The sequence below is a fragment of the Ammospiza caudacuta genome, chromosome 3 (genome assembly GCF_027887145.1).
Source record: "Ammospiza caudacuta isolate bAmmCau1 chromosome 3, bAmmCau1.pri, whole genome shotgun sequence".
NCBI classification, from domain to species: Eukaryota; Metazoa; Chordata; class Aves; order Passeriformes; family Passerellidae; genus Ammospiza; species Ammospiza caudacuta.
In genome coordinates this window covers 83,055,968-83,071,919 of record NC_080595.1, presented here as the reverse complement: position 1 = coordinate 83,071,919, position 15,952 = coordinate 83,055,968, and the positions used below count along the sequence as shown (strand labels likewise).

General features: G+C 34.7%; 1 protein-coding gene across 3 annotated transcripts in view; it reads left to right on the top strand.

Annotated features, from left to right (window-relative positions):
* ASAP2 (ArfGAP with SH3 domain, ankyrin repeat and PH domain 2) overlaps positions 1–15,952 on the top strand; it is an 84,307-nt gene that overhangs the window by 53,918 nt on the left and 14,437 nt on the right. For all 3 annotated transcript variants that reach the window (XM_058801292.1, XM_058801291.1, XM_058801290.1), the window contains exons 12-22: positions 3,826–3,913; positions 5,706–5,754; positions 5,863–6,029; positions 7,368–7,501; positions 8,230–8,324; positions 10,025–10,214; positions 10,640–10,725; positions 10,925–11,040; positions 11,493–11,560; positions 12,370–12,483; positions 15,249–15,504. In XM_058801292.1, the coding sequence (XP_058657275.1) occupies positions 3,826–3,913; positions 5,706–5,754; positions 5,863–6,029; positions 7,368–7,501; positions 8,230–8,324; positions 10,025–10,214; positions 10,640–10,725; positions 10,925–11,040; positions 11,493–11,560; positions 12,370–12,483; positions 15,249–15,504 (1,363 nt within the window). The remainder of the gene's footprint in view (positions 1–3,825; positions 3,914–5,705; positions 5,755–5,862; positions 6,030–7,367; positions 7,502–8,229; positions 8,325–10,024; positions 10,215–10,639; positions 10,726–10,924; positions 11,041–11,492; positions 11,561–12,369; positions 12,484–15,248; positions 15,505–15,952) is intronic.

Below are 15,952 nucleotides of genomic sequence, written 5' to 3'. Positions count from 1 at the left end.
ACAGTCACTGAGTCCATCAAGATACTCTTTTCTTCTCTTTTTATAAGCTGTCTACTGGATGGTCTGACATTTTTAGAAGCAGTATGTTCCCACTGAAATCAGTAGAGCTGTAGCTGAAAATCATTCCTAAGGGAAATATTCAAATGTGGATTTAGATGGGTGCATTTCACAGGTTTGGTCTCAATGTTTTTCTATTACAACATTAGAAAAGTCCCTTCTTGTTTCAAAATATACTCCTAAAAGGTATTTTCACATATTTGCTCACTTCCCCCTTATATATTGATGACAGTTTTATGTAAAAAATTAATTATTGTTTCACAGACACTTAAACAGGAAGAAGTAATTTTTGTTTGTTAAAATTTTTATAGGCTGCTCTGAATGTCTTCTGAGAATTTCCAAGCTTCTCAGGGTCAATATCTCCTAGTCTCTGAAATATGATGTATTGTTCTCTCATCCCAGCAGTTCATCAAAATCTCAGAAATTCAGTTGTCAGTTTTGCTTTCTTTATCAAATACAAATTTGTAAATACTTCTCCATTAACGTCTAAGTATTCTTCATAGCTTTCTCTTCTTTGATCGTGTAGTCTGTCTTTATGAGAGACTACTTTGGCAGTCTCTAGAACAGCTACCTTCAAGCAATTGCAGGTTCTTAAACTGGCCTGTCAAGTGCTTTCCTGATGGATGGAGAGAATATGTTTGGTTCTCTGTCAGTCACCCAGCTGTGACCCTATATGTGCCTGCCCTGCATTGGCATGTGTGCAGAAGTTATACTTTTAGACAACTAAAAGCTTCAAAGAAATCAGCATTTGTACATTTAACATACATGGATGAAAAAACAATGATAGAAGAAGATTGAAACATGTAATTAGGAATTCCTAAGGCCTTTCCAGATCAAGAAGTCCCAAGGCAAAAAGATTTCAGAAACATCAGACTCCTCAAAGCTGCATTTGTGTTTAAAGAAGTTTTGCTAGTTGTTTGCAAAAGAAAGAATATAAGAGACTCCTTATCAAAACTTTTTTTTTTGGTCTTTCTTTACTGCTGAAAACCTTACCCTGATGATTAAAGGCAAATATGAAGGCAAAACAATCAGAGTTCATCTTTTTATTTTGAAGTTGATCACTGATATCCAGAAGAAATGCATGATGAAATCAGCCAGCCGGTCTGTTAGTGGACATATTTGCTCGTGCCTTTTGTAAAATCAGCTCTATGTCTCCTGTATTGTTTCAGAGGCCTAATTTTTTGATTCCTTCACCTCTGTTTGTTGCTAGAACAGCTTATAAGTCAGTTTTGATGGATAAAGAGTTGCCATTTTGCCGTTTTGCAGGAAGGAAATGCATGAGTTGATGATCAGGTCTGTGTATGGCATGAAAAGTGGCAGCACTTTTCAGGGTGTTGGCATGTTAATATGGGTGTCCAAAAACTCAGCAGTAGTCTCAAGTATCAAGTAGAGACTCAATCAGGAAAGTAAATCTCAGAAGTTTCAAACAAGTAGTGTAATATTAGTTACATTTGCTAGTCTTTTCCATGTCTAGTGTCTCCTAATCCTGCCAAGTGTCTGAATCAGTGTGGCTAAGGAGCTCACACTGCCTTACCTCCCTTTGTCTTTAAGCTTCAACTTCTCCCCAGGCAGCACCTGCCATGTGATGGAAGAGTGGTGGGCACAGGCCAGGGAGGCTGCTGGAGAAAAACTGTTAGTCAGCTGCAGGATGGAAGCATGAACGAGGTGCTATCAGCCACATGCACAGGGGTTTTAATGTCCTTGTTGATGCTGACTTCGAGTTAGGAGTTCTTCAGATAAAAGCTCAAGAATATGTATGGATTCCAAGATCAGCATATTTGCCCAGGATATGTTGGTGTTGCAGCCGTTTCTTTGGGTTGCCAGATAGTGATACTGAGTTTTTCTGCTGCATTCTTCTCTCCCAAGGGACAAGTCCTGTGGGCATTGCTCCTTCAGACCCCTCTAAAACATTTTACTGCATTCATTTACAGCTTCATAAGTTAGAGAAAACTAATTAGGTCCCAAATGTGCTTCAGATACAAAGTCTTGGGGCAAGGGAATTTTCTCTTAAACATGAATTGCATTTTTACATTCTGAGAGAGCCTGTGAGAAAGGTATATATGAGTTGTCCAGTGTCTATATAATTAATAATTTAGAAATATTTTTATATATTTATGTATAATTTATAACTAAATAATTAAAAATGTATGCACTTTTACAACTAAAACGAAGGCTGCAATAGTTGGAAAAACTATTTATTAGGCAGAGAATACGATGCAATTGTCAATAAATTGTCATCTTGCTGCCTCCAAAACCTCTCTTGGGTATAATTTGTTTTACATTGCCCAGCAAGTGACCTGCACATTTATTGTTTCAAAGCTTGCACGACTTTGTTTTGTCTGCAGCTTATGCTGGGCAAAGCATGAGCATACTATTTTTCAAGGACACCATGCTTTTTTTTTCCCTAACAGGAAAAAAATACCTAATTGTTTCCTTTTTTATGTTGGTCCATGCTTTTGATTTTTTTTTTAAAACTGGTCTGCAGATATAATGGTACTGTTCTTTTTTTGGCCAGCTATATTGTTTTATCAGATTGTTTCAAGGGAATCTGTAATCTTTTGACTTCTTGTTCCTTGTTTTTTTGAATTAGATGTTTTCATCAAGAAATTTAGATGAGATTATGAGAATATCTACATTTCTTATGATTCATTGCAAGTTAATAACATTATGTGATAGTAGTAGCTTCGTTTGGTAATAGTTTTGTTTAGATATTTAAATCTTATTTTAGCAACTTAGTTTATAAATATTGTTAGAATGCAGCAATAAGTGTGGTAATGAGTTTGTGAATATTGCTATCCTTATAATAGTTCTTTCCTAATGGTTTAATGATGGTTTAATGATTTTTAGATATTATTGTCTAGAGCAAAGGTTGACTAGTTAAAGCTGCTTTCTAATTTAATTATTCTAAAAAAAGAGTGAAACTAGTTATCAATTGTAGGGAGTGAAAGCCATTCCTCAAATCAAGGTTGCAAACAAATCTTTCTAGGTACTACCCCAAGTCTGTAGCACAGGTAAGTTAAGGGAAAGAAGAGTGCAGAGGTGCTGTTTGAAAAGTTCTTTGTAGCCTTTATGAGTCTTTCAAAATGCAGGTTCCTTGTGAGTCTTGCTCTTAGTAGAACACTGTGACTTTCTGTTCAAAAAGAAACTGAAATAGCTGAGAGGATCTCGACTAGAAAATGTATGTCATTATAAAATATACGTTATTTCACTAGATTTTTTAGTAATCAGCTAGCTCAGTTTACTTTTTTATGTTTGCTGCAAGACTCCTCTGTGAAAACTTACTTTCCTTCACTAAGTTCCCTTTAGTGACTTAAAAATTGGGCGTTTCTTCTTAACTGGCTATTTGGGGACCCCTTAAAGGCATTAGCAGAAGTCAAAATAATTATTGAAAACTAAACAAGTAATTTTTTAAAACTTAATGTCTGAGTTTTAGGGGAATAAATATAAGGATGAACCTGTCTCTTTTTTGTCTCTTTTACCCAGTTCCTTCAGGTAAGTTTTCTTGGTTAGTTGTAATTAAAGAGATTCTACCATTTTTCCTTTCAAAATTCTAGTGTCTATCCAGTTACCAGTAAACAAAATCATTAAATTAAAGTTGCTTATGAACCATGATGTGGAAGAAAACATGAATGAAAACCTGGGGACCTTAAAAATTTAACAGCCATTTGTCAAGTCTTTTTGGCCAGTGGGACATTACCCTGTGCTTTCAATCTGCACCTTTCAGTCAGTGTGGGTGTACTAAAATGTGTATGTTTTATCTTCAAATAGGCTAACCGACCTCCAGCAAAGCTCAATCTGTTAACCTGCCAAGTGAAAACAAACCCTGAGGAGAAAAAGTGTTTTGACCTCATATCACGTAGGTTTGTTGTTCAGGTCTTTTTATTTGCAGCTCATAGCAGAATTTTGCATTATTTCTGTAGATGTGTCAGTAATCCACTTGAACATTTTTGCCATTGTAGAATGCTTCCCTTTATAAAATGCCCTTCCTATGACAATTTGACCTTTCAGTTATTTTAGCATAATGCAACTAACTGTGCCAGTTTCTTTGGAAAACCATTTGTATTTAAAAGCTGTCTTCACTTCTTTTTTTCTATTTAATTTTTTGCTGTCTTACAGCACAGTAACTGTTTTTTGCTATGACATCACTCTTCATGCTAAAAATATCCTAGCTCATCATCTTGAAAAGTTAAAACTTGTGCACAAGATCAAAAGGTGCTTGTTAAACCTTTAAAATTTAAGTCTGGTGGTTGCTATGCAACTATGAGCAAAATACTAAACACATTTTTTGGTTTTATTATTTCATAATAGATAGAACGGTGAGATCAAGAATCTACGTGTTAAACCCACCAAAACAGAATAATTTTTGGATCAGAATGGGATGATATGAAATTGTGTAGTAGAATGTTTCCTTTGCTTTCTAACTAGGATATTTTACTGAAATATGTATCTCAAATTAGCTGGGGAGAAGAATATCAATGTATTCCTCATTTGTTCCTTTATTGAAGCATAAAATTCTTTTGCATTTGGAAATGTAAGCTGTGCTGCTTATGTGCATGGACTCGAATGCTGTGTGCAACATACAGCTGATTCATTTCTGCTCAAGCAGCTCGGCTTCCCTGTTTGCTTTTGCACTTTCTTTCTTTGTTGATGACTGTGTCATGTTTTGCCCAGTGTCAGCTTACTGCAATGCTACTACACACTTGAAAAGGCATAACTGGCCTCTCAGATTTCTCCAGATTACTTTTTCACTTTTTTTTACTGTAGAGTAAAAAAAAAATCCTTGTTTTTTACAAAATGGAAATTGCTGTATCATGGCAAGATAAAAATCTGTTAATGTAGCACTTTCCTTTCTGTTCTTTCATATATCTTCACTGTCTTAATATTTTCCATGCTTGTAGCTATCTTTTAATACCTTTTAGCCTGAATATTTTTCAAACCTTAGAAATTTTCATCTTAGAATATATTTGCCTGTAGCTCTGTTGTTCTCATCAACTATTCTCACTCCAGCTCAGTCATTAAACTGTATCTTATCTTATTCTTCATAGACTTACAATGTATTATACTTTTTTCTTTAGTAGTGCACTATAATAACAATGCTTAGAATTAGAAAAGTAGTAGTAAATTAAAAATTATGAGCTTGTTTAATTGAAACAGATTGGGGCTCATGCTGGTTGTAGTTTGGACTTTGTGTCTGGCTGATATTTTTTGAAGTTTGTGATTATTGGGTTTTAAGAGCTCATTTGAACTCTTTAAGTCTTTTTTACATACACAAATAAACTCAAATATGGGCTCTATATTTTACTCCCCTCCCAGCAGAACTCTTTATTTGTGATGATGGAGGTTATATCCAGAACATGGAACATTTCCTTTGCTCTCCTGCTGCTTATGTGATAAAAGCACAGGACTGAAGAAAGCAGCTTCTGTTTAAAATGCAGGAAGCCACCTTATGTAAACACAGATGTAATCATACAGGAACTGTAGGTAGTAAGGTGAAACTTCTTAAATGGACTTTTTGTCTGTTAACACACTCCAGTGATGAGAATACAGACCTTAGGAATCAATTAATTTTAGATTTCATTGAGAGATTTCTGCAAGATGAGTTTTTCAATAACTTTTTTTAATCAGTATGTGAATTATTTATTGTGCAGACGACAGGACATACCACTTTCAAGCAGAGGATGAACAGGAATGTCAAATGTGAGTTACTTTGCTAACGTTATTGTTGACACTGGTGATCTACTGAGACTTACTTTGAACTTCAGAAGTGCCATAACACTTAATAGCAAAATATTGCTGCCATTTTAGATGGACATCTGTGCTACAAAACAGCAAAGAGGAAGCTTTAAATAATGCATTCAAAGGAGATGATAACACAGGAGAAAATAATATTGTCCAGGAACTGACAAAAGAAATTATATCTGAAGTCCAGAGGATGACTGGAAATGATGTTTGTTGTGACTGTGGAGCACAAGGTGACTCAATTAAGCATATTTTTAATTGGTAAAAATTCTTTGTCTCATGAGAATCTTTAAGCTAATGTTTTATACTTTCACTTTTACTCATTATTTCACAAAAATTATACACTTAGTAGAATATGCTAACAATTTAATGGAACTACTTTAATAAGATTGATTTGCTATGTGCTTATTATCAGAGGGGAAAAAAGTTGCTAAGAAGCTTGTTTTTCTCCCATGTATTTTGCTAATTGTAGCTTTTGCTTACATAAATCAAATGAACTTACATAAAATATGGGTTAATAATGTAAGATTTAAGTAAAACTGAGCAGCCATAAGTTACTTGAACATTTTTTTAATACACCTTTTTTCTTTCTATTTTAATCATGTTTGACTAAGTGAGACAGGGAATATGTCTAAGGCTATACCCATTTTGAAAAGAATGCTCCTGCTGACTGTGGTTTGCAGTGTTGGTTTTCTTCATCAATGAATTTCTGCTTTAACCCTCTTCAAATTATTTTTAAGATGCTGCTGTTTCTTGTGTTCTTTTATGTTGCAGGGGCACTGCAGGACTTAGGGGTTTTTGATGTAAAAGTGTAGCTGCAAACATCTGCTGGGGTGCTGTGTGCACTTGACAAATTGGTAGTTACTTCCAGCAATAAGTACTGTATGGGGCTATGGGAAGAGTCAAGCCTGCTGTCTTACAAAGGGCAGTGTAAATGGCAACTGACAAACCTTTATCAAACAAATTACTTGCTAAGCTGTCTAAATCTTCAAAAATGAGTTATTTGGCTGGAAGATGAGGGAATGATGTAGTAAATGCAAAATACCAGGAGAAAAGACTTTCAAGGGCTATGAAAGGAGAGGGATGAGCCTTAATGTCTTTGAAGTAGTTGAGTGAGAATCTTGTAGTGTGGGCTGTGTGTGCACTTCTGAATCACTTCTGCTTCACATGGTTGAAAGTCTATATTTGAAGTACAAAAGAACCCCAACCTGTAAATGTTGTTATTTCAATTTAAACTGCACCTGTATTCCCAGTTGAGAGTATGACACCCTTATGTTGGTGGTGGGAAAATGCAGTTCCTGAAAGTTGTTTGAAGAATGACAAACTGGAGTGGTTAACGGGCTCCCTTGGGTAGCAATGTCTTTCACAAAAATAAAAATTCTCTTCACTTCTCTCAGCATTAAAAAAGTCCTGGATTTTTTTCCTGGTAGAGTAAATGTAAAAACATAAATTAACAACAAAAAAAAATCTACAAGAATCTTATTTTACAGAATTTCATTTGTGTATTCTACATTTTCTAGATAAATAATTGCATGAATAAATTTTAATTCTGTGGGTACCTTCTGTTACAGATCCTACCTGGCTTTCAACAAATTTGGGAATTTTAACTTGCATTGAATGCTCAGGAATCCATAGAGAACTTGGTGTTCATTATTCCAGAATGCAGTCACTTACATTAGATGTGCTGGGAACATCTGAACTTCTGGTAATCAAATTGCTTTTATTAACTTAAAAATAGTACTGTCAAATACTTCTAACACAAGTATATTTTTTGTCACTTTAGCAAGCTGTTCTCATCCTGAAGTTGTCTCTGGATAAACACAATTTAAGAAAGCTTAATTTTTTAAGTTTATTGGAACCTTGTGGAACATAGTGTCCTACTGTAAACTTTTTCTTACCTTAGAACTCAAATTAGTAGAGGCTTAATATTTTTTTTGTATTTTCAAATCTTTTTATCCTGAGTTGCTTTTTAGAAGAACACAGCTGTTTGGCATATTAATGTGCTTCAGATTAAAAATTGGAGGACTTCACAAATACTTAACCCATTAATTATTTGGCAGTATTTTAGAAGACCACTTTTAATCCCCAAAGGAAAAACATGTATTCAGCTTTGCTGCACAAAGAAGTTACCACTTATCAGCTGCTTTATGACAGTTCATATGTGTGTTCTTACCCAGCACAGAGTATTTGCATTTATTGTAAGAACTGGTATCTTAATGGATTATTCTGCAGTTCATGTACTAAATCCCAGTTGAAAATTCACATCCAAAAAAAGTCCCCGATCTTTTTGTTGTTGCTGACATAGCAGCAGGCCAAGGAACCAGAAATAAGAGGTCCCAACTCTCATTTTCCCTTGTTCTCCCCTTGTTGTGTCTGTGGCTAATAACTGAACACATTTATTAATTGAATTGTGGGATTTTGTTTTTTTAACAGCTTGCAAAGAATATTGGGAATGCTGGATTTAATGAGATTATGGAATTCTGTCTTCCAGTTGATGAGGTGGTCAAACCTAATCCAAGCAGTGATATGTAAGTAAAGAACTACTACTTCTGACAAAGGCAGGCATTCAATTTAATATTGCTAAGGTGCTGTGCCATTATGGTTTGCACTGGCAGGCCATGGAAGATGTGTACTATCTTATTAATGATCTTATAGCTGAGGAGTAAACCTTTCTTCTGATGCTTTGCATGTCTGTTTTATTGAGGTTTATCTGGCTGTAGCTACTCTAATAGTAGATATTAGAGTAGCTAGATATTCCTTACTATCTTACCAACTCTTTGAATCATGGTTTGTGGGAAAGAAACAAATTAACTGTGACTTGTTGGGAACCTTAAAGTCATACAAGGATAGGGATTAAAACCAAAGCAATTAATTTTGTGCTATTTGAAAACAAAATAAATATTGTAAAGAAGTGCACATTTACTTGAAAGATACAGAACAGCATTTAGAAACTACACCTAGGACCGAAGTCCGTGTGGAATGGAGACAGAACATTTAACTGAATTCCTCGAAAGCACTGAACAGGGATGGCAGAGATACAGCAAGGACAGCTGCCTACTTGGCTGGATACTACTCATCATGAAAGAGCCAGTAAACAATGCAGAAACAAACGCAGAAGAATTGGCTCTGGATGAAGCTAATTTTACATTAGGTGTATTTTTAGCTTTCTGACAAAACCAGTGTTAAACAAGGCAGTTTAGATAATTTTGGACTACTGCTATTAATAATAATGCAGAGTATTAGTATTAATAATTTAAATTACTAAAAATTTTACCATATGCTGAATCAATATAATAAGAACACTTCTAAAAATTTGTATTTAAAAAGATAATTTCATTTGATACCTCAAAAATTATCAAAATTTGGGCTATTTTGTTGAAACGAGAACCTGATTACTATCAAATGCTTTATGAACAAGAGTTATTCATTGATTCAATTTGTTATTATTTATTGGGTTTTTTTTTTACTTGTTGCCCATTACATAGTATCTAGATGATGTGGTATGACTTTGTCAATTGTCTTCTGTGCAATGCTGTGTTCATCCCAAGAGCTGCTAAGAGCTGTCTTTGGGAGGCAAGCAAACTCCTGTCTTGGAGTGATGGGAAGAGGAGTAGATGTGTTACTGGGCATCTGCAGCAGAAGTGATAACTTGTGCTGAGTCAGGTGGACTAAATTTTCATCTTGGTTTAGAAATGTTGCTAAAAGTTGTGGTGAGGAGTTTAAAACACATCCTCCCTGTTACAGTTGCGGTGAAGAGTTTAAAAAACATACTCAATCCTGTGAATTCAAATTCAAGGCATGGATAGTGGTGTGCAGAGGTATAAGATAGATTTTTATTTTTTTTTTTTTGGTATCCCATGCCTTCCATCCCTTTCCATCCCCTCCTTGTGTAGGAGTACCAAGTCAGGTAAACATAAACCTGCAAGGCAGCATAAACCAACATTATGAAGCTTTGATGTATCTTCTGTACATAGAGCTGGATAGTCTTGATCTCAACACCATTGCAGAGTTTGGAGGGAGAAATTTGTGGTCCATCTTCATACTGGATATTTGATTCATTTTCTCTAACTACATTTCATACTTGAAATATGAGACTGCATGGTTACATGCATATTTAAAAAGAAAAATTATCATAATGAAGGATTTCAAATGACTTGCATGTATTTATGGAAATGATAATATATATCTTCAGCTGAAAGTTATAGAAGTAAATCACATTCAATTTCAGGAATGCAAGAAAAGATTACATTACTGCCAAGTATATTGAGAGAAAATATGCAAGGAAGAAGCATGCAGACAATGCAGCTAAATTGCACGCTCTTTGTGAAGCAGTGAAATCAAGAGACATTCTTGGATTAGTTCAAGTGTATGCTGACGGGGTGGATCTCACAGAAAAAATTCCACTGGCCAATGGTCATGTAAGTGTTGTAAATTTTATTAAACAAGTTGTTGTAAGTGCAATATGCATTCATTAATTAAAAATTATTTTAAATAATATCGGAAACACTGTTCTGAATGTATGTAATTTTAATGATGTAATTTAACAATAAAAAAAGAAGAGACTAAATAGTTTAATCTAAAATTGTTTCCAAGTACTGTCTTATTTTAAATGTATTAAAACATTAAATATTAAAGCATTCAATAATCCATTAGTTTTCAACCCATTTATTTATTTATTTACTTTAAAGGAACAAAAGGGACACAGTAAGTCTTCACAGATGTTTTAATGGTAGCACGTTTGAATATTTTGAAGTTACATGTTTATTTGATTTAATTAATGTCTTACTAAAATTTCTTATTCAGAAGAAGAAGAAACAAATATAATTTTTCATTTTATTCTTAGGAGCAAGATGAAACAGCACTGCACCTTGCTGTTAGATCAGTTGATCGAACATCCCTTCATATAGTTGACTTTTTAGTGCAGAACAGGTAAGTATGGAAAGCTAAATATTGACATTGCTTTTATGTAAAGTAATATAAATGCTAAATAAATACAATTACTAAAGTACTAAAGCTGTATTTGCAAATGTAATTTTATTCTTTGAAAATCTTCTGATGAGAGTGACTTAATAATATAGATGAGGAAACTTATGTTTAATTACCTTTCTTCTTTCTTGTACTCCAAAAGTGGCAATCTAGATAAGCAAACCTGTAAAGGTAGCACAGCCCTGCATTACTGCTGTCTAACAGACAACGTTGAGTGCCTCAAACTGCTGCTGAGAGGGAAGGCTTCTATTGAAATAGGTAAAAGGGTAATGTGTACTTCAATTTCCTATTTGTCATTGCTTCAGATAACAAACAGTGAAGTTGGAATAAGTGCATTTTCTCCTCCATTGTTTATCATAATTCTGTAAATCTTCATTATTAGAGAATCAGTATTCACTGTTTATTTCAAGTATAAAATGGACCTATATATTACACTTAGTTTTTAAACAGGTTTAGATTTTTAATTGCTATTTTGTTGTCAAGTTATATACTGCCATTTCATGGCTATCATTCATATGTATATATGGCATCTTGAATTGCTACTGCTTGTCGTGTTCTGAGGGTTGATATGAGCTGGACCTACCTATAAAAGAAAGAGATGAGTTTTCAAGTGTGTTGCTCTGGTACTTTATTATGCAGATTTGTCTTTAATAATGGACATGTTATAGTGACATCTCTCATCATGCATTTCTTTTTTTGCTGTAATATAGCAAATGAAGCAGGAGAGACACCACTTGATATAGCTAAACGTTTAAAACATACTCACTGTGAAGAATTGGTGAGTATTGTGTCATTCTGTGTGTGCATTTCATGTCTGATCATTTAACAGTTTGCAGCTGAATATTCAGTGAATCTATTCCAGATGCAATAGTGATGTAGTAGAAACAGTTATGTCCTCAGAAATGGTCATATGCTTATATAAAGTTATATGCTTTTAAGAAGAAAACAATATTTTTCTTCAGATGCAAGGGAGTGGTAGAGTCACCTTTCTTGGAGGTATTCAGAAATGGTATTCAGAAATATTCATAGATAGGGCTATGGTTTAGTGGCGGATGTGGCAGTTCTGGGTTCATGGCTGGATATTAAAGGTCTTTTCCAATGTAAATGATTCTATGAATTGAAGTGTCTGACATCTCCTTTAAATCTAATTACTAAAGTACTTTTTATGAGTGAAGGCCTTGATGAAGGCAATTGTCTTGTTGCCCAGAGAAGTTGTGGATGCCCCATCGTATTAGGGGGATCAAAGCTTCTTAATAAGTCACTCGGATTCAAGGAAGCTGCCATTGCAGTTAATTTCTTTGAATTGCAATTTTTAAATCAGAGCAAATACAATGTGGTGCTTCTTATCACAAAATGGAGAATAGATCTACAATTGTTAATGAAATGTCTAGTTACTTTTGATTTATTTGTGTTGTATTTGGTAACACAGCATAATTTCAATTTACTTCAGTGCAATTCAATTTACTTTCCAGATTACTGAAATCAAGATTCTTCCTATTTGTGGACTTGGTTTGCTTTTAAATATGTTGTTTTAAAATAAGTACTGCCCATAATATAAGTGTCAACGGTCATCTTTTTTTTCCTTAGCTTACTCAAGCACTGTCTGGAAGATTTAATTCTCATGTTCATGTAGAATATGAATGGCGGTTACTTCATGAAGATCTGGATGAAAGTGATGATGATGTGGATGAAAAGCTACAGGTTTGTATCAATATTATTTTCTGTGCACATGCATGTGTAAGTGTGATGTTCATAATTATTTCAATAACTTAGCTTTTACTATAGGTGTGATGACACTGTGAAATAAATCTCTGTAGTAAAATGCAGTAGCTTAAATTTGTGTTTCTGGAATTATAGTTGGTCTTCTTTTTCCTCTTAAAAAATGACCATATGGTCCCAAATTATTAGCCATGTGTTATATATTCTTTTCAATCAAGTTAATAGTTGGTTTCAATGTATCAGGACTATTTAGATCTGCTGATTGTGAAGCAGATCCAACATGAACTGGGAAAATTGCCTTTACAATGGAAGGCACATCACGCTATCTCCTCATGTTTGTAAAATATCTCCAGTCAATGGCTCTAACTTTAAAACAGTTTATGCAGTGTTTTGTCTTCAACTGAACCTGTACATTAAATAAGCTGCATCCATTAACAGCAGGGTAGGGTCTTAATTCTGAATCTTCACATATAAAATAATTTTTCATTTTCATGCTTTTCAAACGTGAAATGTCTAGTGGAGTTGTGGCACTTTCAGGTCTAGAATCACAGAATGGTTGGGGTTGGAAGTCTAATCTCCCTGTTACACCAGGATACCTGGAGCCAGTTGCCCAGGACCATATCCAGATGGCTGAAATGATGGTCATATTGCAAAACATTTCAATAGCACAGAAAGTTCATTGCATTTTCAAAATTTAATTTCTGAAATCTGTGAGCTGCTAGATCCACTTCTTCTGCATGAGTATACTCTATCCTCATATTTATGTACTCCTATATATTTTATCACCCTCCAGATAATAACAATAGTAATGATGATCATTTTGATAAAACAAATTGAAACCTTTAGAGGTCTCGTGTTTTCCAAGTGTAAAAGTTTTTGGTTATTTACAAATGCTGATCCATTTCTGTCATGATCTAGATTTGTTTTTTGATCTGTTCTTGTCCTTCACTTTCTTCATTGTTGCCAGTTGCCTTCTGCAGTAAGTGCGGGTTTTTTTTGGCTAGTACCTGAGCTCCGTCTCATATAGGAAGATGTCTGCTACTCAACAGTGTGGCTAAAATTATGAAGCTCCTATTTCACTGCCCACTCTTAGTAAGTTTATACTCCAAGGACTTGTGAAAGGAGATTAAAGACTGTTAATCACAGAGTCCCAGTGTCTGTGACTACTTTGTTCACATGGGTGAATACTGTTCTTGCTTAGGATCACATCAGAGTTTTGTTTTTAAATGTCAAGTTATTGGATGTATTTTGCTGGTAAGACAACTGAATAGATTTTGTAATCTATGTCAGAAGACGTCATGTCTGAAATTTAAGTTATTTTAGTCCAGAATATTTAATATATGAGAGACTCTAACCTAAAAGAAGGTTAAGATAATTCAACTGGTTTCTGCTGTTGTTGTACACCGTGGCTGCCTGGTCCTGCCTCAGCTTTTGCCTCCACTCTGGCACACATTTGTCCCTGTACTGAACTGCTTCAGTTTGGTGAAGTTTGAGCCAGTGAAAAGCTGAATTATAAACATGAAAAAGAACTTCTGCTGGTTTAGAAAGCGGAAGAAGGTGTGGGCTGAAACAAGTCCCAGAACTAGGACAGTGGAGAAGTCAGGGAAGGGAGAGTGTCAGCCAATGAGGAGTGAGGCTGCTAAGCCAAAGCAAGGGTAGGGACTATAATGTACATAATTCTGATAAATCTTGGAGTTATAATGCTGTGCTATAACAGATCAAAAGGCCCTACATGATGAATCCAGAAGTAATCACTGAATGTATTCAGAGGAAAATCAATTGCTTGTTAGTGATACTGTTGATGTAAATCTTTATTCTGTCTAAATGCTATTACTATAAATTGTTATTTTAATTTCATACAGACAATATGTCAGTATGGCATGTTTATCTAGCACTATTTCTGAAGGTACATTTATGCTGTCTGGGCTGTGAATTGTTAAAGTCCATTGCTGTACTAGCCATATGAATTTGTAACTCCAGCTATTTTAATTATCATTTGATAATAGTAATGACTATGCTTGCTGTTGAAACAGGAGGAATAATGCTAAGTGCAGAGGATTGCTGTAAATCTCAAAACCAGCTAATCAGATAGAATTTGATAATGTGTGTAGGATGAGCAATGTTCCATCCCAGCTGCCAATTAAAGAAATCTCCCAAACTTATCCAGTAATCCTAGTGAGATAAAAAGAGTTTAAGAGAAGTTTTGGCTACTCATTTGTTGTAGGCTGAGCTACAGGTAGAATACTTAGATGAAATCTTGTCTGGGTCATGGGATCATGATCATCCATTTGGGATTTAGCTCTGCTGAACTTCAGATGAGGCTTAGGACCTACAGTTATTTATTTAGTTTTGAAAATACTGCTGGATGTTTTGATGCAGGAAAACTTTATTTGATCCAGCCTGAAAATCTATTCTGGTTATCTGTAGAAGTATAGTCTTGTGTGTATAGGGATACAGTGGTATCCTGTAGCAGTGTACTACAGAAGAAATGAAAATATATTAATAGTTTTGAAGTGCAATTCACCTTAAATCTTTTGTTGTTGTTGTTAGGGTTCATTGTTAGGGTGCACAGTTTTTTTGCCTTGAAGAGGGCAGAATGTAGGTTTTAGGTTATGTATTAAAAGCAACAGAAATGCATTTTAGACACCATTTTTTCTTTCTAGAAATGAATAACTTTCTATTAACTAATACATAAAATAAATGCAAGTAATGTGATATCAATGAGTACTTTTTTTATTGTGTTAAAGCAACCCAGTCCCAACCGGAGAGAGGACAGGCCTGTCAGCTTCTACCAGCTTGGATCAAACCAACTTCAGCCTAATGTAGCATCCTTGGCAAGAGATGCAGCAAACATTGCTAAGGACAAGCAAAGAGGATTTATGCCAAGTATATTACAGAATGAAACATATGGAGCAATACTCAGTGGCAGTCCACCTCCCATTCAGCCTGCAGTACCTGTTACAAGTAGTGCACCTCCTCTACCTCCAAGGAATATTGGCAAAGGTACTAGAAAATATAATTGTACATTAGAAGAATACCATCATAACTTTTAAAAAAAGAGAAAAAAATAGGTTTTCTCTTATTTAGCACAGGTAAGTATTGGCCTCATTTTACATCTTTGACGTGAATCTACATAATGTCTTCTGAGTTTGATTATTGGTATACCTGCAAGGCAGTACACAGTTTTGTTTGGGAAAACAATACTCAGATAACCTCACCAGAGTTAAACCATTTAATAAAAGGATGGCTGCAGTCAATGTAGCTCATCAAATTTTTTGTTATATTCAGTCTTTTCATACTTCTGTTTCTTGAAGGCGTCATTGTCAGGGTTCACTGTAAAGATAAAATTTCAATAGTATTTGTCTGCCATGAAGCTTTGTTTCAGACCTCAGAAAATGGAGAGTGTATGCAGAGCATGAGATTTTAACCTTGCAAATTCTTCTCTTAATAA